The sequence below is a fragment of the Aulonocara stuartgranti genome (genome assembly GCF_965226115.1).
Source record: "Aulonocara stuartgranti genome assembly, chromosome: 8".
Lineage (NCBI taxonomy): Eukaryota > Metazoa > Chordata > Actinopteri > Cichliformes > Cichlidae > Aulonocara > Aulonocara stuartgranti.
In genome coordinates, this window is record NC_138959.1 from 30,220,790 (window position 1) to 30,247,319 (window position 26,530).

The 26,530-nt window shown below is 46.0% G+C and overlaps 2 protein-coding genes across 2 annotated transcripts in view; one reads left to right on the forward strand and one right to left on the reverse strand.

Moving 5' to 3' along the window:
- The first annotated feature begins 243 nt into the window (after positions 1-243).
- Positions 244-26,530, forward strand: part of LOC309713603 (caveolae-associated protein 1-like) — a 34,673-nt gene continuing 8,386 nt past the window's right edge. The window contains exon 1 of the mRNA XM_082545380.1: positions 244-1,119. Coding sequence (XP_082401506.1) covers positions 589-1,119 — 531 coding nt within the window. The 5' untranslated portion in view covers positions 244-588. The remainder of the gene's footprint in view (positions 1,120-26,530) is intronic.
- Positions 14,791-26,530, reverse strand: part of LOC309713046 (uncharacterized protein) — a gene marked incomplete at its 3' end in the record, with an annotated part of 462,222 nt that continues 450,482 nt past the window's right edge. Inside the window, exons 2-4 of the mRNA XM_082544386.1 lie at positions 18,022-20,999; positions 17,771-17,975; positions 14,791-14,942 (exon numbers count right to left, since the gene is read on the reverse strand). Coding sequence (XP_082400512.1) covers positions 14,791-14,942; positions 17,771-17,975; positions 18,022-20,451 — 2,787 coding nt within the window. The 5' untranslated portion in view covers positions 20,452-20,999. The remainder of the gene's footprint in view (positions 14,943-17,770; positions 17,976-18,021; positions 21,000-26,530) is intronic.

Genomic DNA, 26,530 nt, shown 5'->3' on the forward strand with positions numbered 1-26,530 from the left:
GAATAGCTCCAGCTTGGCATTCCTCCTTCGGCTGTGCCTCAGCTTGTATACGAGCAGATCAGTGCAGCTCTGCTAACTATTTCAGCCATGCTGATGGGACAAGGCTAGGCCATGTGGGTGTGCCATCGAGTCATGAGGGGCTGGACTTAGGTGGAGTCATACTGAAATTTGTAAATTTAGGGAGGAGATAAAGGAGGGGTGTGAGGAGAGGAGGAGAGCCCAGTGGAAAAAAGGGAGGGTGGGTTGGAAAAAAAAAGCGCTGCCGGCTGTAGCTTGACTGGAGGATCTCTCTGCCTGGTGAGACATTTACATCCTAACGCTCATGTGGTCACATCCAGCATCGCTCGGCTTCCCCTGATCACTGGCCCGACTCCAGGAGCTTCAGACAGAACGGACAGATAGCCGAGAAAGACAGGCTCTATGTATGTGTGCTGGAGAGGGATTAGAGAGTTTGTAAATAGGAAGTAAAAAAGAAGAGGCTGCAGAGCAGAGCAGAGGAAGACGCAGGTGGGAAGATAAGGAGTGAGAAAGTAATCCAGAAGAAACTGTGGTGAAAAAGGTTGATTACACTTTATAAAATCTACCAACATGGCAGCCATGGAAGCACTGGAGTTTGGAAGTGCCCAGCTGGAGCCTCAAACTCTCACTGAGATCTCTGATGATGAGGTTAACCTTCCACCTTCAGATGATGAAGACAACGCCCTTGCCGCAGCCAAGAAAGAACTGTCCACAATGGGCACAGAAGGGGACGCCGCCGAGGACAAAGATGATGGCGTTAAAGCTGATCCACAGGTTAACGGGGTCATGGTGCTCTCACTGCTTGACAAGATCATCGGGGCAGTGGACCAGATCCAGCAGACCCAGAGCGGGCTGGAGGCCAGGCAGCAGGAGATGGAGCGTACGGTGACCAGCATCCAAGGCGAGCTCACAAAACTCACCAAGAGCCACAGCACCACATCCAACAGTGTCAACAAGATGATGGAAAAGGTGCGCAAGGTGAGCGTCAATGTCAAGACAGTGCGAGCCACGCTGGAGAAGCAAGGAGGCCAGATCAAGAAGCTGGAGAACAACGAGGCGGAGCTGCTCAAGAGACGCAACTTCAAAGTCATGATTTATCAGGTGGGAGAGTGTTTGTGTTTCAGTATGTGTTAGTCAGTCTGATGTGGGAGTGAAACCCTGAGAGATGGGTGTGGTTCATGGATGAACCGAATAACCGAGCAGGGTTTTGGTTTGTGAGCCATATCACTGAAAACTCCTACAAAGGTGGTTTAGTCTGGTGAAGATGTTGCTGGGATGCTGAGGGCTTCAGGGAGTGGTTCTTACTGGAAGCTGCTTTCACTCTCAGACACACCAGTAAGACTTTTCTCTGGACAGATGATAAGAAAGAAAGTCTGACCTTTGAATTACTCTGACTTTGCAATGTTGCTCAGAATAATCACTTAAGATGGACAAAAAAAATGCAAAGATAGTGTTTTTGTTGTATAGACGCGCCCTCGTATTGCATTTCAAACACCACCCTGATCATCCACAGACTTTTAATTTCCTGAAAAACAAAAAAATGATCTTTTAACAGAAACGTTGTGTTTCTGCATGGAAATAAAAGCAGAGAACTGTAATTATTATGTAATTATTACCAGGCTTTGCAAAAGGAGCCAAATGCTTGTGGAACTGCATTAGAGTGAAGCGATCAACCAATGACAGCATTAGACTGAGGAGGATGAACAGCAAACAAGAGTTTGTAAATCATGAACCAAATGACTCCAAATCACACTTAATAATTAAAGTATGAGCCAACAGAACAAAGCTAGAGCGATGGTAACAATTTATCAGAAAACACAGCTTCCTCTCTTTCTCCAATTTATGATACATTTCCTGAGTTCACCCCAGGTCTTATCATTAATGCCCTTTCTACTGGCATTAAGTTATTAGACGACACAGGGAAGCAGAGATCATGGCTGTGTGTGTGTGTGTGTGTGTGTGTGTGTGTGTGTGTCTGTGTGTCTGTGTGTGTGTGTGTGTGTGTCTGTGTGTGTGTGTGTCTGTGTGTCTGTGTGTCTGTGTGTGTGTGTGTGTGTGTGTGTCTCTGCAGCTCCACCTTCTCAACACCAAAACTACAGCAGTTAAAATGAATATGCAGCTTCAGTTTGCAGTACAGGTGGCCTCCAGGTATCTCTTCCATAGCATGCTGTATGTAGGACAAAGAGCCTTCGCCTACTGGCAGCTCAAGTCAGACGAAATCGGTTCAGAAAGTCATTTCACTCTTTCCTCACTATTTCTAAAAAGATGGAAAATACCACGAGCATGCGTCAGGTCCAGTTTAAAGCAGAGGATTGGGGGCAGATGTTTCTTTTAAGAAGGAGCACGTTTTTTTCTTTGAGGGGAGCTGAGGAGAGCCCTGTTTCTTTTTTTAGCTTGAGAGGCTGCACTGTGATGTGTAATAGCTTGCAGCTTTTTTGCACAGTGGCGCGAGAACATTCAGAGTTTCCACCCTTGACTCAGACATCGTGGCTTGGACCCACCTCACTCTCTCTGTTTCCCTCAGTCAAATGAGGGCTCCATCTTAGGCGCTGCAGACTGCCTGACTGCACACGGTCGGACTTGAACTCTGTGCTAAAGGACTTACACAATGCTGCTGGCGTCTGTGCCTCGGTCTACGAGTATAAGACTTTTTTTAGCAATCAGCAGATGAGCAGGGCAGGACTCTGAGTGAAAAACAAACTTATCTTTTCATCACATATGAAGGAATTCAATGACTGAACTGTTTCTCAATCTGAGAACATCGTAAATCTACATTTTAATTAGTCCCCGATAAATTGCTGAAGTTGAGGGCTGAAAGCTTCCAAAACAGTCTGTTTGGAATATCAGAGGTTGGGATTTTGCTAACGTTAGCCAAGCGCCCTGCCCCTGTGGCGAGAGAAACTCCCCCTGAAATGCCAATCACCGGCTCCCTCGCTAACTCAAAACACTGGCTTTGGTTACAGTTGCCAACTATGACATAAGATCAGATTCATCTTCATTAAAAAAGCAAAGCCACAATGTGTTGTTCTGTTTTCAGTTTTCTCTGCTCCTCTGTTGCCCTTTCAGGGCAGATTCTTTTTAAAAGTCAGACAGTAAACACTTGGCCAACACCCCAGCATGGGACACACACTGATACTTGGAAACATTAACACTGTCAACGTCTTCGTTCAGTCTGAACACAGAGGGCAAACAGATGTGTGACAAATTAGAGGAAAAAAAGTGTCTGAATAATGTTTTGGGCCCTCGTGTGAAGAGTGATCCCCCGACGATCCTTCAGGTCTCCTGGTGGAATACCAGCACTGTTCATGTTCACTCAGTGTTTGGATGAAGGTGCTGTCTATCATGCAGATCAAAGATCATAGGAGCTGAGGGCCCCGTCATGCTGGAGGTGATCGGACATATTCTAAACCGTTCTTTATTGTGTATGGAGGGTGGGGCGGGGCAGCAACTAAACTTAAAGTAGAAGTGCATGGAACCACCAATGGACACATAGAGAACAATCACTCATGTGCATATTTTTAAACATCAAATGTGCAACATTGTTTCCACTACTTGTAAATAATTTGGGGAAAATTTAGGATATTGAATCTCAGCTGCAAACGCTGCAGTGTATCAGGCTTCCAGCGTTCACAGGAAAACTAGCCTTTTATGGACTGGTTCTGCCTGGGCACCCAAAACGCTTTACACAACTTGCCTCATTCACACAGGCACATCTAACATCACTGTCACACACTGAGAGATGCATCGGAGAGCAACTTGGGGTTAGGAGATAGTCTGGCATCCCAGGAATCAAACCACCGACCTTCCAGTTAGATCCGCTATAGCTCATCCTATATCGCAGCATAACAGCATGTAAAAGTCTACATACTGATGGCTGTGCAGAAATATGTGCTGACGTGATTTCTGTGGGTTACCAGCATCAAGGTGACACGTGGAACATGCACCACATTTAAGCATCACCATGAGCTTTACACAATGCTGCTGTTCAAAACAATATACACAAAAGCAACATCTCATTTCACACGTGCGGTCCAGTGCAAGCTAACAGCCATGCGGCATAAGCAGTACACAGCATACTAACAGCATTAGTATTCATTTAAATGGCTTTACTGCATCTGTAGTGCTAAGAATATATTTTCACAGCTTGGATTGCTTCACGTGCTGTGTTGAAATGTTATTACAAAATCAGGACGTAGCGGTCTAACCCCGAGGCTCTGAGCGTATTTGCAGCCTAGAAACACACAGCTTTCTGATGTGTCTCAGGTATTTCCCACTTTTCACTCACACTTGTGCTGCTGGTACCCTGAGGAAAGGCCCTGGCCTGGTGCTCTGCTGGTAATAAAAGCACAGTTGCTGTTCCAGGGGCCGGCTCACACAGTGAGGAAACAGCACGAGGGCTTTGTAGTGAAGTACAGGGGGCTGAATCTGTGCTGTAGTCTGATGCTGTCCCTGCTAGGCCTCCCTCACAAGCTGAGATTGATATAAGTGATGATTTCACCATGAGTGAAGGCTGCCATTGACTTCAGGTGTCATGTATAGTTTAATATATATGTAAATGCACCCTGGAAGACTAATAATCACGGAGGATAGCAAGATTGTGTCTTTCTTGGGTTTTATGACCTCAGTCATATTACATTATATTACAGCCAATCGAAAGTAATGCCACCCCATGCTGCTGGCACGTGTGATGAGCTACGATACAATGTGTAGGTGGAAACTAACCAGAGGGCGTTCTGTCAGCACGTGAAGCACCTGCCTCCCTGTTAGCATGAGCAGCAGCTCTCCTCCTCCGGTGTGTGTTTGTGTCAGCCTGTGTGCGTTGGGCTCATTGAGCTGCTTGTCCAGCAAGCCTGAGATTTACTCTCTTACATCTGTGTTCAGTTCCTTGACAGCTGAGGCCATACGCTGCCAGACGAGAGCTTACTGCACTCAGTGAGGATCTGGCCTGGAATGTGATACTCTACACCACAGTAGCGTGTGAGAGCGCTGAAATGCAAGGTGCACTGATAAGTTTAAAGAGTTTACACGCAGTGAAAATGATCACCTTGCGTCTTGCATTGTTTTGGTTTCCTGGCTCGTATCTTTAAACCCCATCAGGTTTCGGATGCAGCTGACCACAGGAAACATCAGCACAGCTCACAGCTCCACACCAAAAGTACACAGCATGTTTTTCTTAGTCCACATCACACTTGTTACGTTTCACATCACTCTGGGTGCTCCTTCAACAAAGTCTTTCTACAAGTTCCTCTCATCACTCCAGCTCTGCTCTGCGCTCTCCCGGGGCTTCCTTCAGCTTTAATCATCAGTCACATTTGTCTATTTTAACTTAAAGTAACCACAGGTAGCAAAACTCTGTTGACTTTAAACTTTTCTCAAACTTGAGGCAGCCAGTGAGAATAGAGGTTTAGGAATATCTGCTACTGACAGCAACACAGTGATGTGCTGTGTGGACGCAGCTTTAGCTTTTATTATCTTGTTGCTGCAGATGTCCATGCTGTCACACTTAAACACACCATCAGCTCCACTGACCTACAAAAAATAACTCGACAGCCAATCAGTAGCTAAGAAAATGTGCACCCACTGATTACTGATTACTTTGCCTTGCTACTAGCCGGTTCTTGTGTGAAGTTTAATTTTTGCAGGTTTTAAAAGCTCAGTCAGACATCATGTTCAGGTCGTGGTGCTGAGTGAGAAGCTTGTTTCCATTGTTGAACATCGCACTCATCTGTGCACTGAGCAGAACCATGAACACCTTTAAGGACAGACTGTTTTATAAAGTTCAGTGTGATGATGTTTAGTTTATACCTGAACACATGTGGCTCGTTGACCTGAAGCCAGCTAGTGGCAGTATATGATAACCAGGACAGTGCCTGCTGGTTTTTCTAACCCTGCACTTTAAGTCTAAATCTGCTACAACACCAGCAATAAAGACTGTGGGCCCAGTGCAGCAGGTTGGCCCGAGGGGCTTCATTCCAGCACTGTAAGGAGGGTGGAATGATAAATAGCATGTCACGAAGAGGAGGTGTGCATCCCTACCTCCTCTTCTTGAGGGAGTGAATGGGTGTGTTACGATGAAGAGCAGGGATCATATTTAAACAGCTGATTCATTGCACAGGCATCCCCAACTCTCCATTCTAACCTCCACTCCTCCTGATGTGGAACCAGTCACGGCCCCATTCCTCCACCTCCCTAGCTCCTCCAGCCACCCGCACTTCACCCTGCGTCACACCTCATTCCTTTTTCTATTTCTCCCACTTCTGTCATTCAGATCAGTTCCTCTGATGAATAAAGCGCTCGTATTTAGTCCTGAAGATTCAAAGCTAATCATGGGAAAGACAAATGAATCTGAAATGCTGCACGTGGAGGTTTTACCATGACCACGATCTCTAGCTCCATTTAAACTCCAGTCTAAAGGTTCTAGTCTGTAAACTAAATCAAGAAGCACCACTGTGGGTTTTATTATGATATTAACACAAAGTAGCTCTCCAGGTGTTTAAAGGGCGTGTGTGTCTGTGCCTAATGTGCTAAAAACTGCAGCCCTTTAATGTAAATGTAAAAGGCCAGGCTTCAAAACTACAAACTGTCTAACTTTAGAACAAACTTTACGGTATGTTTGAGCACATCTGTGGCTGTGGATACTTTCCATTTTATAACAACTCTAAGGAGAGGTCTTTTCATAACTACACCACCTGGACTGTGGTTATGTTCAGAATTAGGACTGTGGCTGTTGTGACTCCCAGGTGTGATGCCACAGGTAGCTGTAGCTGATAACTATTGGTCAGTGCTCTGTTAATCAGGTTCACTCACCTGGACCTCTTGACAGTGCTCACCTGGTGCTCTAACCAAAGACGGAAGCACACGCAGGGACAGATAATCTGGTTGAATAAAATGGAATTATATTACTTTAGGCTGTGTTATTTAAAATGCCTTTGATATTCATAAATCCAGGAGCGAGTAGACAAACATGAATGAAATGTGTTGGGCTCAGGTCTCCTGCTCCTGTCTCAGTGTCCTGTTTGCTGTTTTTAGCTTTTCTGGTAATAAAATGAGCATCCTCAAAGTCGAACGGTTTTCAGAATGAAGTCAGTTGGTCTCTGTGCAATGATGTATTTAACATAGCTTTTTAATGGAAGTCCATGCATACAATAAGATGCTTGGATCATCGGGCGATCGTGGCTCAAGAGTTGGGAGTTCGCCTTGTAATCGGAAGGTTGCTGGTTCGAGCCCCCGGCTTGGACAGTCTCGGTCGTTGTGTCCTTGGGCAAGACGCTTCACCCGTTGCCTACTGGTGGTGGTCAGAGGGCCCGGTGGCGCCAGTGTCCGGCAGCCTCGCCTCTGTCAGTGCGCCCCAGGGTGGCTGTGGCTACATTGTAGCTGCCATCACCAGTGTGTGAATGTGTGTGTGCATGGGTGGATGACAGGTTGTGTAAAGCGCTTTGGGGTCCTTAGGGACTAGAAAAGCGCTATACAAATACAGGCCAGGCCATTTACCATCTAAATCCCTGACTTTAGCAGATTTAATACCACAGCGCCGTACGTCTGCTCCTCCTGACCTGTGGAAAGAACATCGCACAAACAATCTGTCAGAACACATTTTGCTCATCCTCAACCTGAACGTTTCAGCTCTACTTCCCTCTGCGTTTACAATTTGAAACACCTGTTTCTGCCATACTCAACATTTCAGTCAGGCATGTTTACATCTACCATCCTACTACGTGGATTACAGCCAGTGTTGGTCAAGTTACTTGAAAAAAGTAATCAGTAACTAATTACTGATTACTTCCCCCCAAAAGTAATCCCGTTACTTTACTGATTACTTATTTTCAAAAGTAATTAATTACTTAGTTACTTAGTTACTTTTTAAAAACACGATTTACAACCTGAAGAGGTGATAAAGTGATAGATCTTTCAGCCCAATTCTACTTTTTCTGCATAATCCATCATACAAAATGTAATCAAATGGAAAAGTCTCTTTTTTTTAACTTGTTTTATCAGTTTTAATCTTTTAACTTTATGCATCAAGCAAAAATTTAATTATATGCAACATTCTCTGAGTTGAATAAATTAGTTTAACATTTAAACCTATTTTCTGCACATTCCAGCACATAAAATAAAATATTTTTTGTGTTTACACTCACTCTTTCAAATAGATGCAAGTAAAACACAGCAGAAAATAAATAAAGTCAAAGACTCAGCGGTCCTGTTGCTCTATTTTCACCTGTAAAGCAGGACTACGGTAGGCGGAGGTTTACCCTGGTGCAGGTGTGCCGCGGTCAGTTGAAGAATCCGCGAGCTTCTTTGTGAGTTTCCCATTACATCGTTGCACACTCGTGCTTGCTTGGAAGTTTAGGGGTTTTTTTTCCGCTGTAAAAAGAAGTTTTCTTCCCACGCACAACGGACACTAATGTTTTTGTCACTTTTTATGGAATCAAACTCAAAGTAAGGTCAGTACTTCCACGCTTTAAACGCTGCACGCTCATACTCTCTCCACACTCAATATATGATCCATTGTTGATCTGCACACAGCTGTTGTCACTAACGGCGCACTCGCTTACGTCACTGTCATGAGACATTCTTGCAAAAAATCAGGGTTTTAGTAACGCAGTAACGCAGCGTTCCTACGGGAAAGTACCGGTAATCTAATTACCGTTTTTGCAATAGTAATCCCTTACTTTACTCGTTACTCGAAAAAAGTAATCAGATTACAGTAATGCGTCACAAGTAACGCGTTACTGCCCATCTCTGATTACAGCATCAGTCAGACCTTATTCTGAAAGTTTTGCTTTAACCAGGCCTGCAGCACTGTAAAATAAAAGTCTGAGCCTGGGAGCCTCTCGGCTCTGTTTTGCATGTAAATTCATCAAGTGAACCCATTCTTCTCACTCAGGTCGGTCCAGGTCCATATATGGACATGTGAGCCTCAGTGTTCCCTGCTCATTTTACAGGCTGGATCGTGTGTAACATTGCTTCAGCTGCACCAATGTTTTCAGGCTTTGGCACAGTAGGAGTGGCAGGAATGGGAGTATGGAGCACAGTCCAGTCCCTGTGTAGGGGACATTATTGACTAACATGATAGGACAGGAAAGAGGGGATGAGGGTGAGAGCAGAGGAGACAGAATGGGAGAACGATCTAAAAATAGCAACTATCACATACTTGTTTGATTGTGAGAAGGAAAAGGCCTTTAGGAGATGTTGTTCCTGTTTGTGTTGGAGACGGTGGCGTACTTGTTCAGATTTGGTTTCTGCCTGATTCTCAATGAGCCTTACACAAATAACATCATCCAATATTACTGTATAAATCATGAACTACCTGTCTGAATTTAGTGCTTTAGATATTTCAATTTAATAAACTTCTTTGTTATTCTTTCAGCTATTTCAGAGCGGCTTGCTGTGTAAAGTCTGAGGCCTGAGTCATTCTAGTATTTCTATTTTTTACTAACATTTACTTTCCCATACAAGCAAACTGGATTCTTAGCTGACTGTTAAATGGAGACCGTTTTACCTGCCGAGGGAATTCAGCACTGTTATCATCATAGCCATGTGCATCCCCCCAGCATAAACACAGAGGAGCCCCTGACTGCTCTTTGTCAGACCATCACTGAGCTGCGACACACACACACACACACACACAGACACACAGACTCACACACACACACACACACACTCAAACACACACACACTCACACACAGACACACACACTCACACACACACACACACACACAGACACACACACTCACACACACACAGACACACAGACACACACACACTCACACACACACACTCACACACAGACACACACTCACACACACACTCACACACACAGACACACACACTGACACACACACTCACACACACACACTCACACACAGACACACACAGACACACACACACACACACACACACAGACACACACACTCACACACTCACACACACACACACACACACACACACACACACACAGACCATGTGCAGGTATTAGCATCACAGACCATCTGTCTGTGATGCTAATACCTGCACATAGGCAATAGAAGCCTTACAGCACTGCTTTGAATGCACTGGGACATGTTCAGAGCTGCTGCCACTGATAATCAGCACACTAATGTGGACAAGTAGCATTGCAATGATATTTGCTGACATCCAGAAATGCACAGAAGACCACTGTGTCATGAATAACATCTCCACTAGCGCCAAAAACAAACCATGGAGCAGGAGGTCAGTGAAAAGCTAAAAGTGCAGAATACTGTTTTCAGATCTGGTGATGAGGCTGAGCTCAGAACAGCGAAAGCCAACCCTAACCGTGCCATAAGAACAGCAAAGTGTGCCTGTACTGGAACGCATCACACCCCAGTAACACCAGGTGCATGTGGCAGAGGACTCGGGTGGTAACACTGTGTGACAACACAAACCTTCCCAACTAACTCAAAACCCATTCTTCACCCCGATGAGATGGCGTGGCCACATCCAGACGCCTTCCTGACCGCTCCGCTCAGACTATGCACCTTTTGAGTGGTTTACTTATTTTTTGCTCTGGTTTACCTCCCAAAATCCTCTAGTTTTATGGTCTACGACAGCAGATCACTTGTAAACATCGGTGACAAGGTTGCACATTTAATCTTGGGCGCTTTTAAACCCGACCCGGCTGCCTGAGATACTACGCAGCGCAGACAACAACAAAGGACGGGCCGCTCACCCCAGGCGCAGAACAAAGAAGCGCCGGGGGAAACGTGCTGGCGTTCGAAATAGACTAAGACAGCAGGCGCATCACGCACCACTGCCCAGTATCCTACTGGCCAATGTACAATCCATGGAGAACAGGGTCGATGACCTAAGAGCAAGAGTCACCTTCCAACGTGGCATGAGGGACTGCAACATTCTGTGCTTCACGGAGACATGGCTGACCCCCACCGTGCCGGACCAGGCTGCAACTCTGTCGGATTCATTCTTTGTGCTCCGCACGGACAGAGTCAAAACCAAAGGTGGAGGAGTGTGTTTCATGGTAAACAGAAAGTGGTGTGATGCCAGGAGCATTTCTGCTCTCTGCAGCGGCTGCTTGCCACATCTGGAGTTCCTGAGCATTAAGTGCCGCCCTTTCTATCTGCCCTGTGAGTTCACCTCAGTCATTGCCACGGCGGTCTACATCCCACCCCAAGCGGACACAGGTATGGCTTTGTCCGAACTACATGATGTCCTGAGTTCGTTTCAAAACAAGGACCCAGGCGCAGCCCTCATTGTAGCAGGAGACTTTAATAAAGCAAACCTCGGACAAGTCATGCCAAAATTTTACCAGCATGTCTCGTGTCCGCTGAGGGGGGATCGAATTTTGGACCACTGCTACACGCCATACAAGCAGGGCTACAAAGCTGTCTCACACCCGGCTTTTGGGAAGTCTGACCACAACGCCATCTTCCTCATTCCCCAGTATAAACAAAACATACGGAGGGAAGAGGTAACCACGAGGGAGGTAAAACATTGGTCTGCCCAATCAGAAGCTACGCTACAGGACGCACTCAACAACGTCGACTGGGACATGTTCAGAGCATGCGCAGTCGACATCAACGAGTTTACGGAAGTAGCAGTATGCTTCGTCAATATGCTAGCGGAGGAGATTATCCCCACTGCGAGAGTCACCACATTCCCAAACCAGAAACTGTGGATGGACAGATCGATCCGCACTGCAGTAAACGCCAGGACCGGCACCTACAACATGGGTCTTGGCACTGGCGATATGAGCGCCTCCTACGGCGTGCGGCGAAGGATGCCAAATACCGGTACCTGGAGCGCGTGGAGTCTCGCTTCAACCGACACACAGAGTATGTGGCACGGACTATGCACCATTACGGACTACAAAAGGGACACTGCACCGATCAACGCTGACTTTGCATTCACCAACGAGCTTTACCAGTTCTACACCTGTTTTGAGGTTAGCCAGTTGGCTAATGCTAACTACCGCCTGACTACCGAGGACAGTGCAGTCATCAGCGAGAGACCGGTGATCAGCATCGTGGAGCACGACGTCCGAGCTGCTGTACTAACCAGCTAGCAGGTGTGTTCACTTCCGAAGTCTGTGGTCCCCACATGCTTCAAAAGATCCACCATCATCCCTGTGCCCAAGAACAGCAAACCCTCATCCCTGAACGATTACCGGCCAGTTGCACTGACCTCGGTAGTAATGAAGGTGTTTGAGAGGCTGCTGAAGAACATCATCTCCTCCAATCAATGGAGCTCCAGTGGAGAGGGTGCAGTCCTTCTAGTATCTCGGTGTCCACGTCTCCTCAGACCTGACATGGGCTGCCCACATTCAGGTCCAGACCAAAAAGGCTAGGCAGCTCCTGTATCACCTACGACAACTGAGGAAGTTCAGGGTCTCTCCAAAGATCCTCAGGACTTTCTATACAGGCGCTGTGGAGAGCATCCTCACACAGAACATGACATCCTGATTTGGGAACAGCTGTGTTAAGGACCAAAAAGCTCTCCAGAGAGTGATCTGTACAGCAGAACGTACATCTAGCCGGACTAGAGCAGATACTGAAGGACCCGTCCCATCCTGGCAACAACCTGTTCCAACTTCTGCAATCCGGTAGAAGGTTCAGCATTCTCCGGGCTAGGACAAAGAGACTCGAGAGGAGCTTCTATCCCAACCCGTTCTCACTCCCAAAGCGTAACATTTTACGCTAGGTGACAAATCGTCACCATATTACCTTTTCGGCTACCCACCATGTTCCTAAATGACGACCTCGGAAAAAGAGGAAATATGAGAACCGTCTGGACTGAACCTACACATGTTCGCTCTTTTTCTTCAAATCGCTTAGAAACACGCTATTTAACATCATTAAAGTCCTGGTTAAGGTCAGGAATAAGGTTATGGTCAGGGCTAGGGATAAGGTTAGGTTTAGGGCTGGAATACAGGGCTGGAACGTCTACTACCGCGGGAGCGTCATTGCACTGGATTCCAGCCTTAACCCGCCGCGTACCATAAGAACGCCGAAGGTCTCCTTTCGCGTTCCTCAGGAACGCCGCGGGACGTGACAAAACGTCGACATGTTACGCCTCGGGAGTGAGAACGCTCTGTCTATCCCCAAGCCATCCGGGCCCTAAGTGACTAAGACAGGACTCTCTTCTAGACACTCTAAACCCACCGGCACAAAGTACATTTCAAATTCCTTTAATTTTAAATATGTTCATGTTGTCTATTTTGTAAAATGTTCAGATTGTCTATCATTAAGTGAATTATTTAATTCACTTAATGTACAGAATTCACCTGCTTGCTGCATACATGCTACTACTGCACATTCACCTAATGTATATAATATATAATGTTCTTCCTCTCTCCCCCCTTTTGCACAAGTCGAGGAGCGTGTCAGGCTACATTTCACTGTGTGTTTTACTTGTATAACTATGCATGTGACAAATAAAGAACCTTGAACCTTGAGTCTTGAATCTTGAATCCCTGAACGGGTATGACTCCATCAAACTACTGACCGAAAACCATGATAAAGATGCACAAAAGTCAACCATGGCAAGTACCTGCAGAAGGAGTCATTCATTCACACATCACTGATTATGCATTTAAAAAAGGGACTTTATCACTGACAAACCCTTCAGTGTTTGGTCATTTCACAAATACTGTCATATTTTTCAGCTGGATCTGCTCCAGTACTGGTCACTTGACATCAATAGAGTAATTGTCAGTGACTCACAGTGAAAAGCTGCGGTTTTTGAAAACATTAGCTTGTTCCTCATATGATCCACTCTGTCATATGATTCCAGGTTCGAAGACTCTCATTTCCAGTCACATTAGTGGCCCTGAACACAAGAGCATTTGTGATAAGTCACAGAGTCATCAACCTCTGTTATGACTTCAGTGTTGCTCTCGCTTTTTTAACACCTTACACTGACCAAAGTAAGCTCTATTGCCATTAGACTGCAAAGTGTCTTACTTATTCTTCAGAGTACTTTTGTATGAAACTGCGGATTTTTGGAAGCTTTGGGAGCATGAATGTTGCTTAGTAGTCACGTAAAGTCTTCATGTGACATGACAGTTTTGACTATCTGTTAACAGACGTCCAGGCAGGTGAAGCAAAGGTCTTGAAACCTCCTGGTAAGTTGACCCTGAAGTTTTTGTCTCATTACAGAGTTGGAACCTGGCTCCATGGTGAGACAAATCCACTGCCTTTAAATCAGTGGGAGCCTTTCTGTGTTCTCCCTGTGAATGGCCAGTCAAACTGGGAAAGTGTAATGCCTGTCCCAGTTCCAGGGACCAGGACTCCTATCCTCCATATAGCTTGAAAAATAAATTTTTCTATATTTCATGAATGTCTGCATCAAATCTACACTAACAAAAAAGTTGGACAATTTAAACCAAACCATGTTGCTATTACCACCAAAGTTATTTTTAAAAAGCAAGCCTCAAAGCAAAGTCACCCACAGACACATTCCCAGTATACATATCTGCTGTTAGCAGGGGTTCAGTTATTTTCATTAACAGGGTAATCAAGGATTTAGTGTGCTAACTGCAGCAAGAAGAAGAACCAGAGCCCGTTTGTTCCACTACAGCATGGTATGGTCTGAGATAGACATGGGTGCTGAACTTGAGCGAGCTTTTATTTGTTTTGTCGCTCCAGCTCGTCATCTGGACATTTTATATTTTAGTTTTTGGCTAAACATTTATGATTAACTATCTGAATTTGAAGGGTAAGGTAGCTATACTGTGTTTGCAGGAGAGAGTGGAAGGGAAGCAAGGCCAGGAGCATTGCAGATATATTCAAAGGGTTCTACCGTGGTGTAGAAATGGAGTAGGGGTAATCTTGAAGGAAGAGTGTGGAGCTGAAGAGAGTGTCAGACAACTTAGAAGATGGAGAGGAGTTCTTGAGAAAGTTGGAGGAAGTGGCAGAGAGTTTCCCCAGGGTGTAGACAGTGGTGACTTCTATGGACATGTAGGTGAAAGGAACAGATGTGAGGAGGTGTGTTTGAAGGAGAGCAATTCAAAAGGACAAATGTTGGTAGACTTTGCTAAAAGCATGGAAATGGTTGTGGTGAACATGTACTTCAAGAAGAGGGCGCACAGACGGTGTTTCTGAGTGAAGAGAGTGTTTAGAGAGGATGGAAGGAATACGCTGAGGAGCTGAATGTAGACAAAGAGAAGGACAGTTAGTGAATCGAGAAGTGCAGAGGATTACGAAGGAGGAAGCGATGTCAGCTATCAGTGTAGGCCAGAATAAACACTGCAAACAGATGCCACGAGACAGTCGCTGTACATTCACTGCTTAGTGACTTTACTGTCCAGGGTGATGAAGAAAATGAAACAAATATGGTTACCACGATGAAAGGGTCAGTCACCATCACTCATCTTTTTCTTAGCTTTAAACCTGATCCACAGTGACCGACTGTCTATTCTACCTCACAACAGGTGACACACTGGTGTGTTGAAACAGATAAGGCTCTATCTCATCTAGAGCTTGGCGTTCATGTTTATAACAGAGTGGAGTCTGAAAGCAGGGCAGGGGGTCAAATGAAAAATTGTGGGAAGTATTTTCCAACATTTTTGGAGCTTGACTCATACCAAACAATAAAGCCAGGATGTGAAGTCATTAACAGTAATGACCAGTTGGTCGTACACCTCTGAAAACCAGTGTCCACCAGTGTGACTGTGCTCTTCTGTAGCCAGAGCAACAGCAGAGCACAGTCACAGCTGAGGCTGAGGAAGAAGGCAGTTGTTCGGCAGCTCCTCTCCTTACACACCAACCTCCTCATTGTTTTTGGAAACAGTAACACAGGGTGACCATGGAAACGACCGCTATCATCTCTGTCCGTCCAAGTGTGGGGACATGTACACAGAGAGGCTGCCAAGCTCCAGATACTTGCCCCTTTCTTTTTAGTGGGCTCGAGCTGAGGCTTGTGATTAGAAGCTCATCGCGTAAAAATGAAACATTTCTGAGAGGAAGGCTTATCTCAAGCTTTGCCTAAAGTACACAAACTTTTGAAAATTACAGATAGATTCATTGTATTCATTTGGAAGCCATCAGTCACAGGAGGCATTATGTTTACTAATCACACTGGATTGTGTGTTTCTTCGGTTACCTTCATACACTGATATGTGCTTCTGCATGAAAGTACATGATCAGAATACTCATAAACCAAAGCATGCCATGAAAACAACCTCCAGTGATAATCCACAATGGCAAGCTGTGTCTTGCAGTAAGAGTGAGAACAGCACCAGGCTGCCTCACACACACACACGTCTGCAGCCTTGGAAACACTTCAAGAAAACTTTATTGGTTCATTTATGCAACTTTACAAAGCTCAGCTGGTTAAACAGACGAGAGCTTTTGTCATGGATCGCTGTGTGGCAGGCAGGAGGAGGACCCAAAATGCAAAACTCACAGACATGGGGATGAACTCAAAAATTACAGCTTTAATGCTGGAGAGGCAGAACGTAGGAAATACGAAACTAAACTGGGAAAACTAAATACAAAGCTCGCCAAGAAACACAGGGAGGAACACACACAACATGAGGGAGAACGCGACGCCGAACAGAGGGAGACGCAGACAGAAATACACAGAGGGTTAACGAGGAAAGTGGGAACACACGGGGAACACAGCTGACACAGATAACCATAACGAGACAGGGCGGGGTGAACATAACACTGACGGGAGACGGGCAGAGTCAAACAGGAAGTACAGAGGTTCAGACAGGAGGAGAGAGAGCACGGGGAAAACAGACATAACGGGCAGGGGAAACATGGAATAAAACATAAGGAGAGACGAGGGCTCACAGATACACAGAGGGGCACACAGGGGGTAAAAGCCACGAAGGGAAAACACACAGGGAACAACATAACAGGGCAACTCAGGAAACAGAACCTAAACAGGGAACTAAATACAAAAATACAAGAGAACTAAGAATACTGGGCCAACACGGCCCAGGACCATGACATCACCCCCCCCCCCCCCCCCCCCCCCATAAGGGCTGGCTCCAGACAGCCCAAACACAGGAAAACAAAAACCAAACAGAAAACGACCCAGGGCGGGCGGCGGGGGCCCAGGACGGAGGGCTCGGAACAGAAAACAAAAACGAACAACAGAAAACACAGGAGCACAAGACCATAGTTCAAATAAAGTTCAGGGGGCCGACCCAGAGCCCACCGGCATAAAAGTTCACGGGTCACACGGTCGGGGGGCCGACCGGGCGGGTGGCACAGGTGACAGAGCTGGTCCGGAGGCCGGCCGCGCGGAAGGCAACGGCGGCGGCGAAGGAGACGACTGAGCAGTTCAGGAGGCCGGCCGTGCGGAAGGCAGCGGCGGCTCTCCAGTGCCAGGCGTACTGGCCGAGGCCCGGTGGGCACAGGACCAGTAGAGGCGGGACCAGTCGAGGCGGGACCAGTCGAGGCGGGACCAGTCGAGGACGAAGACTCCGATGAGGCTGGGCCAGACGAGGACGAAGACTCCGATGAGGCTGGGCCAGGCGATGCTGCCGAGGCTGAGGCTGGACCAGGCGATGCTGCAGAGGCAGAGGCCGACGCCGGACCGGCCGACGTTGAAGGCGATGCAGAGGCCGGACCGGGCGTGGGAGATGCGGGGGCCGGACCAGGCGATGACGGGGCCGGACCAGGCGAAGCACAGGCTGAAGCTGGACTAGGCGAAGACGTGGACAGAGACACGGAGGCCGCAGCTAGCGTGGGTGAAGACACGGCTGCTGCAAACGTGGACGAGGCTGCCGGTGAAGCAGCTGGTGGCTGAACGGCCCCCTCGGACCCTCCAGCGGAGACGAGGAGGTGCTGGCCGGGCTGACCTGAGCCGCCAGCGGAGACGAGGAGGTGCTGGCCGGGCTGACCTGAGCCGCCAGCGGAGACGAGGAGCGGCTGGAGAGGTTCCCCTGAACCCCCAGCGGAGACGAGGAGGTGCTGGCCGGGCTGGGCAGAGCCGCCAGCGGAGATGAGGAGCTGCTGGAGGGGTCCTCCTGAACCCCCAGCGGAGACAGATGCAGAGCCAGCTGGTGCAGAGACCTTTGGCTCAGCGGACGCTAACTGTAGCTGCACAGGGCACACAGTCGGCTCGGGACGCAACGGCTGGGGCTGTGCAGGGCAAACAGTCTGTCCAATGTTTGTCAGTACCATGCAGTCCACAGCTGGCGGAGAAAGCTCACAAAGGCTCCCAGCTGAGGTTGGCAGTAACTGAACAGGTTGCTGAGCTACTAACTGTGCTGGTGACAGAGTTAATGACTGAGCTGATAACCAAACAGGCACTGGAGCAAGAAACTGAGGTGGTAACAGAATGGGTAATGGAGCTGCAAACTGTGATAAAGACTGGACTGGTGACAAAACAAGAAACTGTGCTAATAACTGAGCTACTGACTGCGTTATGGACAGAAATGGCAGTTGTAGTGGTAGTTGCGCTTGTGGTTGAGCAGGTGTCTGACTCTGGGTTGCTTTCCTTCTGGGAACAGGAACGGGTGCTAGGCCTGGCCGAACACCAGCCATCCCCACCCGAGAAACAGATACGGGTGCAGGGACGAGCTGGGCTCTGGCTGCCTTTACCCTGGGGGCCGGTGTGGGTGCAGGAGCTAGCTGGACCTCTGTCGCTCCCACCCGAGGAACTGAGACGGGTGCAGGAGTCGGCAGGGTCACGGCTGACCTCACCCGGGGAACCGGAACAGGCACAGGCGACGGCTGGGTGTCCATCAACCCCACCCGAGGGGTAGGTACGGGTGCCGGGATGAACGGAGCCTCTGCCAGGCTGGGGATAGAAGCAGGGACCGGCTGGACCTCAGCCACCCTCTCCCGAGGAACTGATACGGGAGCAAGGGAAAGCTGGGCCCGCGCTGCCCTGGTTACAGGAACTGGAGTTTGAGAGCAGAGTTCAGGAGCAGCAACAGACACTGGGAAAACCAAGTTATTGACGCCAAACTCAGTTTTAGGAGATCTAGGTTTAAAGCAAGCAGGTCCTAGGAAATCCACTGCTATAACACTCTCCAGGTTAGCGCTAGCAGTCCTGGAGGAGGTTAGCTCAGGGACAGTCACCGAAGCAGTTTCAAAACAGACAACATCAACAACTGTCTCTTGAGGAACGGTGTGCTGTCTAACACAGGTCAGAGAAGGAAGAACGCCAGAGACAGTTCTTTTCAGAATCAAGGCTGGAAGGACAAACACAGGTTGAGAAACAAAGTCAATTTTCATATAGTCCATAGGTGAACCAACTCGGCAGGCTGACTCAGATCGAACTGGATGGGGAGCCACACAGTCCAGGGACGAAGTAACACCCACAACAGTTTTCACAGCAACAGGTTCAGAGGAGTAGCGAACAGGATCAAGCATGCGTTGCCGTGGGTCACAAAACTTGACCTGATCAAGCAACTCTTTAACGCTTAACCCTAGTCTTTCAGTTAGCTTAGCAAAGGAAGCGACCATCTTGTTACCGCTCACTCGAGAAACTGAATGATTAAACACTGGTTGTGGACCTGACTGGGCACCACTGGACATGTCAAAAGACAGAACGGGTTGGCACATGAAACAGTTACTAGAAGGAGCATCAGTTACAGAACACTCAGTCTCAGATGGTTTGGCTGATGATGGTGGTGGTGTGTGGCTGAGTTCAGACTGGAAAACCCCAGAGTGTACAGGCTGGTTAAAACAGTTCTGTGGGGCTGCAACGCTGGTAGCAGTGTGTGGGTGAGTCTGGTGTAGGATAGCTGTCTTAGGTTCAGCTGTCTCTACATGTAACACATTCATATCGGTTAAATCAAAGGACATACTGCGAGCTTTACAAAAATCAGAGGGCTCAAAAACACAAAGGTTGCTAGCAACTGGTGAATGATCCGACACCGAGGTGCCTCGCTGTATAGTGTCTCTAGAGTCCAAACACACAGTGGTGGAGTTATCCGTTTCAGGAAACACAATGGCGGGCAAAACAGAGTTACTCACAGTGGTGGAAAAGTCATGAAGTCCGGGTCCAGAAAACTTGGGCTGAGAGTGTGACGCACAGTCACTCTCACCCAGGGATGAAAACTGCTCCACTGCTCGGGAACGCCGGCGACGTGAACGTCGTTTTCTCCGGGAAGGGGGAGGAGACGAGCCGGACCGCGAATCCTCCAGCGGACCAGGCTGAACGTCCTCCGACTCTTCACACCGGAGAGGCAGCTCCGGGCGGATGCTTACGGTGGAAACGAGGAAGTCCCGGATGTGGGGGTGCAGCGCGCCGAACAGCCACGGGAGTCCGGACACCATCCGCTGTAGACGGACGGCTACGACCTCCCGGTGTTCGTCTCCTGGCAGCACTTCCCACTCCTGACAGTGATATTCCACCGTGTAGATTAAATCCTCCCGGAGCTCAGCGGAGGGGTTGTGAGTTGCTGGGTCCATGTCGTGGTCGCGTTCTTCTGTCATGGATCGCTGTGTGGCAGGCAGGAGGAGGACCCAAAATGCAAAACTCACAGACATGGGGATGAACTCAAAAATTACAGCTTTAATGCTGGAGAGGCAGAACGTAGGAAATACGAAACTAAACTGGGAAAACTAAATACAAAGCTCGCCAAGAAACACAGGGAGGAACACACACAACATGAGGGAGAACGCGACGCCGAACAGAGGGAGACGCAGACAGAAATACACAGAGGGTTAACGAGGAAAGTGGGAACACACGGGGAACACAGCTGACACAGATAACCATAACGAGACAGGGCGGGGTGAACATAACACTGACGGGAGACGGGCAGAGTCAAACAGGAAGTACAGAGGTTCAGACAGGAGGAGAGAGAGCACGGGGAAAACAGACATAACGGGCTGGGGAAACATGGAATAAAACATAAGGAGAGACGAGGGCTCACAGATACACAGAGGGGCACACAGGGGGTAAAAGCCACGAAGGGAAAACACACAGGGAACAACATAACAGGGCAACTCAGGAAACAGAACCTAAACAGGGAACTAAATACAAAAATACAAGAGAACTAAGAATACTGGGCCAACACGGCCCAGGACCATGACAGCTTTATGGAAACTGTCGGGCTCTGAAGTCCCACATAGGCTTAGAGACGCACTGTGGGCCTTTAAGAAACGTACAAAATGACATAAAAGAGACACATCTGACCAAAGCAGCAAATGCATTTGAATGACGATTGTGTGTTATTTGTCTTTAATTAATTAATTAATTAATTAATTAATTAATGTGTATGTGTTAGTCCCCATAGGGAAATAGTTCCTCTGCATTTAACACATTCACCCAGTGAAGCAGTGGGCAGTCACCAATGCAGCGCCCGGGGAACAGTGTGTAGGGACGGTACCTTGCTCGTCACAGATTGGCTTATTATTTCAAAACCAGACAAGAACATTAAACAAATACAGAAATATGCTCACATTTCACAATTATACTTGAAGGTGGCTTTCATGCAATTCTAATCACTTCAGTTATTAAAATAATGAGTTAAATTGTATTTGTTAAGGAGCTGTGAGGTGAAGAGCCTACAGGGAAAATCCTGAAAATCTGCAAACCCAACATGAGCAGCACAAACAGAACCGCTCGTTATGACTAAACTTGCAGAACGTTTTAGTTTATAGCATTTTTAAAATCATCATCATCATATCCAGTACATGATGGTGCATGAAACAAGCACTTATGTATCAGGAGTCTCTATTAATAACTACATGGTAACGACCAGCTGAGTATGATGGTGAGAGACGCCAGAGATTTGATCACCGTCTTTGTTCTCTGCTGCATTTAGTCTATCCGGTCGTTAAGTCTGACGTCACTAGCTGTGTCTGGGTCTAAACTCCGCTGCAGGTCCATATATCAAACGATCACTATGGCATTACTGAGAGTTGAAAAACTGTCTAAAGTCTTTCATCTTTAATAAAATGATCAGCGTTCTGCTCTACCAGGTGTAACAATTGAGTTTAACATCCAGGCATCCATGAAAACGGAATTTATGACATTTAACGGAGTTAGAAGTTAGCAGGAAGTTAGCTCGCTAGCTTCTATCTAAATACAATATAGCATGTCCTGACTGCGGGGTTTTGGAAACAGATTCAAACGTACAGCTCTGTTATCACTTCCAGCATAAATGAAGACAGAAAACTAAACAGCAGTGACGTTTGTAGGGTTACTGAAGTTGGGCTAGCTGGTATATAATGATGTGCTACGTGACCGCTAGCGACACAGCTATGTTAGCATAATATAAACAAGCTAACTTTTTTCCCACTCGATAAAAGTTAACGTGAGTGTTCTCGGTGGTCAGGAACAAATGTAATCGCATGGCAGGATGCTGTAAAAGGACCAAACTTCAGCCAGGAGAACAACTGAGATAATCCATCCACAACACGAGGTTAGTCATTCATATACTGCTGCATGGGCTGGGCTGTAGTTACATCCTAAGGTTTTAAAAACTGAGCTTAAATAAATGATTAGCGGTAATAAAAGCCGAGGGAGGTCAACAGTGATCACTGACTGTTTTAGGAGCTTTTTGAGATTAAATAGAAGAAAATACAAAACATTAAACATGTTAACAACACAAAAGCCATATTAAACGCAGACTACTTTAGACCCGGAAGTAGGATTCGTCACATCATCACTTAACGACCGGATAGGAAGACAAGACTTCAGTGATCTGGGCGATATTCACAATAAAGCTGAATGCTAGTGGGACGTTATGTGTTCAAAGTATGTGAACAACCTATATGAGAACAAAGCAAATTTAAGACAAGTGCAGTGGACACAGCAGGAGCTGCCTTGTAAGAAGGCACCAGACATAAAGAAAAACCAAACAAAGCACAGCTATTACACTTAATGTTCACTTAAACCACATTCAGCTACATTTACCTTTCAGCACAGCCCTTTACCTGCCTTACATCTGCACTTACAAACTGTTTATTTGATCTAATATGAACATGTGACTGATGAAAGCCAAAGACTATGAAAATTAATCAGAAATAGAATAACTTGGCCAACAACTGGCACACAATATTTGTTCAGTTGCTCTGGAGCTGTTATGCCAATCTGACTCATTGCACAGTGATCCCCGTCTGACCACGTGGTACCTCAGGGAGGTACTACACTTTGGAAAGGACAGAGAGAAAGAAAAGAAAAGAAAAAAGGGAATTTGGAAAAGAAGGCTGGTGCTGCGCTCCAGTGCAACTCTAGGCCTGGTGACTCATCCCTCTCCTCCCTCAGGGACCTGCGGCATGCCTTCACTTTATATAGCAATCTGTATTTCTCTCTCTTTGGTCCCATGTCTCTGATTAAAGGGGATGAGTGGAAAACAGGAGGAGGAGTTTTATGCTCTTTCTGAACATCACTTTTTCCCATGGCATTCAATAAGAAATACACACACACACACACACACACACACACACACACACAGTCTAATAGGGTGTTCATTAACATTAGACTGATGTGTGCATATTGTTACATTCAATAGAAAAAGATATCAAGCGGTTCATGGAAACTATCTGTTACAGCATGTTAACTTAGAAATAACACCTCACTCTTTTCTAAATGATGAACGCTGATTTATAAATGTTTTATGAAACTGCAAATATTTGATGTCTCGTGTTAAATGAGCTTTGAGCTGCGTGCACAGAAACATTTCTCCTGCAGAGAAAATACAGTTTTTTACAGACGCTAGGACACATGTCTCAATACTTAGGTCACTTTTGCAAAACTCTTCACACAATCCTCCTAACTGACTGTCAGCTTGGCAAAGCAGTTCATTCCACATTCAAAATGCACTACAACTACCAAAACACTTCATTCAGGTCTCAAATAAACTCATTCTTCCAGAACACTAGCAAAGGTTGACAGCCGACAAACACACTTTGTCACCCACAAAACAATGACCTAAAAAACACTAACAACATGTAGCATTACACAGTGTTTTCTTGTGTAAAACAAGGACACATCTCTGTTTATAATTTCAATATATGTTACTGGAATGAATCAGACATCATGCAGAATTCGTTAATATTTGTTTATGTATTTTTATTTTTTTGCACTAAGTAATCCCAAAATAGAAAGTCAAAGTCAAAAGTCAAAGTCAACTTTATTTGTCGATTCTGCCACATGTACAGGACATACAGAGAATAGAAATTGCGTTACTCTCAATCCCTAGATAAATAGCAAATGAACATTTAAATATATTTAAATATAAAAGTGATTAAAAATGCAAGTAAAATAATTAAAAAGTAAAAATTTAAATAAATAAAATTTTACATATAACAGAAAGCTATACAATATACAATATAATGGGTAAGTGACATTGAGTGTAAACCAGGCAGAGTAGTGCAATTAGGCAAATAGTGCAAATGGAGATTTAGTAATGTACGGTAAGAGAAAGTGTAACAACAAAGTCTTATGAGTCTTATACAAGAATTTGTATACACACCATCCACTGATACACATACAATAGTAATGCTATTCTACTCCATTTCTGGCTGGGTCCATGTTTACATCACAAAAAAACCTATTCAGCAGTTGTCTCCTTTTGTAATGAAATTGAAGGAGTAACATCTGTGCAGATGTTCATCTACAATGAGAATCAGCTGTGGCTGGTTAAACTGCATTTTTAGATTGGAAATATGTTTCAATAAAATATTGCTGTTGGATTTTGCTGTCTTATTCAGTTTTGCATTGTGTTATTGTTTTGGCCATAAGTTTAACAGTTTTGAAAACAGTATGTAAGCACATGCAAAATGTCCTGTACGTACAAAGATTTTTGGCAGTTGTTGTGTCTGAGTGAGAAGATAATTCATGAAATTTGAGAGATGTAGTCATTGAATGCATTTTGTGCCAAAACAATGATAACTGGTCCTCAGTTTAGCCCACATAGACTTCTGTTGTGCTCACTGTGTGAGGAGTTTTGCAAACGTGACCTAAGTATTGAGACATGTGTCCTAGCATCTGTAAAAAACTGTAACACGAGACATCAAATATTTGCAGTTTCATAAAACATTTATAAATCAGCGTTCATCATTTAGAAAAGAGTGAGGTGTTATTTCTAAGTTAACATGCTGTAACAGATAGTTTCCATGAACCGCTTGATATCTTTTTCTATTGAATGTAACAATATGCACACATCAGTCTAATGTTAATGAACACCCTATTAGACTGTGTGTGTGTGTGTGTGTGTGTGTGTGTGTGTGTGTGTGTGTGTGTGTGTGTGTGTGTGTGTGTGTGTGCTGCTGAGATCAGCTGGCTAATGCTCTGTGCTGTCAGCAGAACTGTTTTTGTTTAATGATGAGTGTGCACGATGACTCCTGTGCCACGGTCCATCTCAGTGCAGCTCTTTGGTCAAGCATTTTCCTTTGTCATGCTTTTCCATGTGACTTTAACTGGTCTGATTTCCTTTTTCTAGGACACACTGTTAAATCCAAAAATCCAAAAATTGTTGGGTTTCCTGGGTGTAGCCAGCGGGGTCCATGGTAGCCATGGCAGCAATAACAATGCCCGAACAACTACCTCAGCCAAGTATCTGCCAAATGTGTGTGTGTGAGCTTCCTGCTGCAAACTGGATACAGTTACAACATTATATCCTTGGAGATAAATCTGTGCATGTGCACTTCATGACACTATTGTTGCGTCGTAGTTTGCGATGACAACAAAAATCATTCTGGAAGCAAAGATTTCCAGTTTCACCACCAAAGTGCTGAATTGAAGTTGTGTTTCCATGGTAACAGGGACGAGGCTGACTGGAACTATAATGTTTCCAGATAAAAGCAAAACAATGTTTACTAGTCAGGAGCCGTAATTTGTGTGTGTGTGTGGTGGGGGGCGGGGTAGGAGCACCATGGAAGCTTTCCACTCTCACACAGCAACCACTCATCAGGCTGATGCAGAGCGAGAGGAATCCGGCAATAACACACCCTTCTCTGTTTCTGTTTTCCTGTTTAAACTCTAACCACCGAGAGTTCCCCTACTGCTGTGGAAAAGCATGTGTGTGTGTGTACCTGTGTGAGCAGCATGCATACTCTACTGTACTAAGCTCTAGGAGTCCACATTCCATTACACACACACACACACACACATTCAGGGGATTTTCCAGTAAATCCAGGAAAAAGGGGAATCCTCGTGATACAACTGCTGATGCAAAGAGTAACTGAGGGCAGGCTGAGAAGCAAGCGAGGACACTGTGTGTGTCTGAGTGTTTTCTGGGGGACTGACATTTAAAGAACAACTCACAAGCCAACTGTCATGGAAATACACATTTTGTCTTGCTACTTTTTCAGATCACATGTTTAAGAGGAGCCATTAAACAGAAATGATTTTTGTCAACCTTCTAAAGTCGAGAATTGAAACGTTAACCTCATAACACCTGTGGCTCATGGCTATACTCACAATAGGTTTGACCAAGTCTAAGCATGGAAACAGTCATGGAACACTGTGGAGCTTTAATGCAGTGCTTAAAACTCAGTGCATAGTTCTGTGCAGCAGGACCAGCAGCTTCAGCCTCATGAGTTAGTTCATGTTTTGAGGTTACAAAAATGTTCAGTTGTTTCATGGTAACTTCTACTGTAGTACTAACCTGCTCTG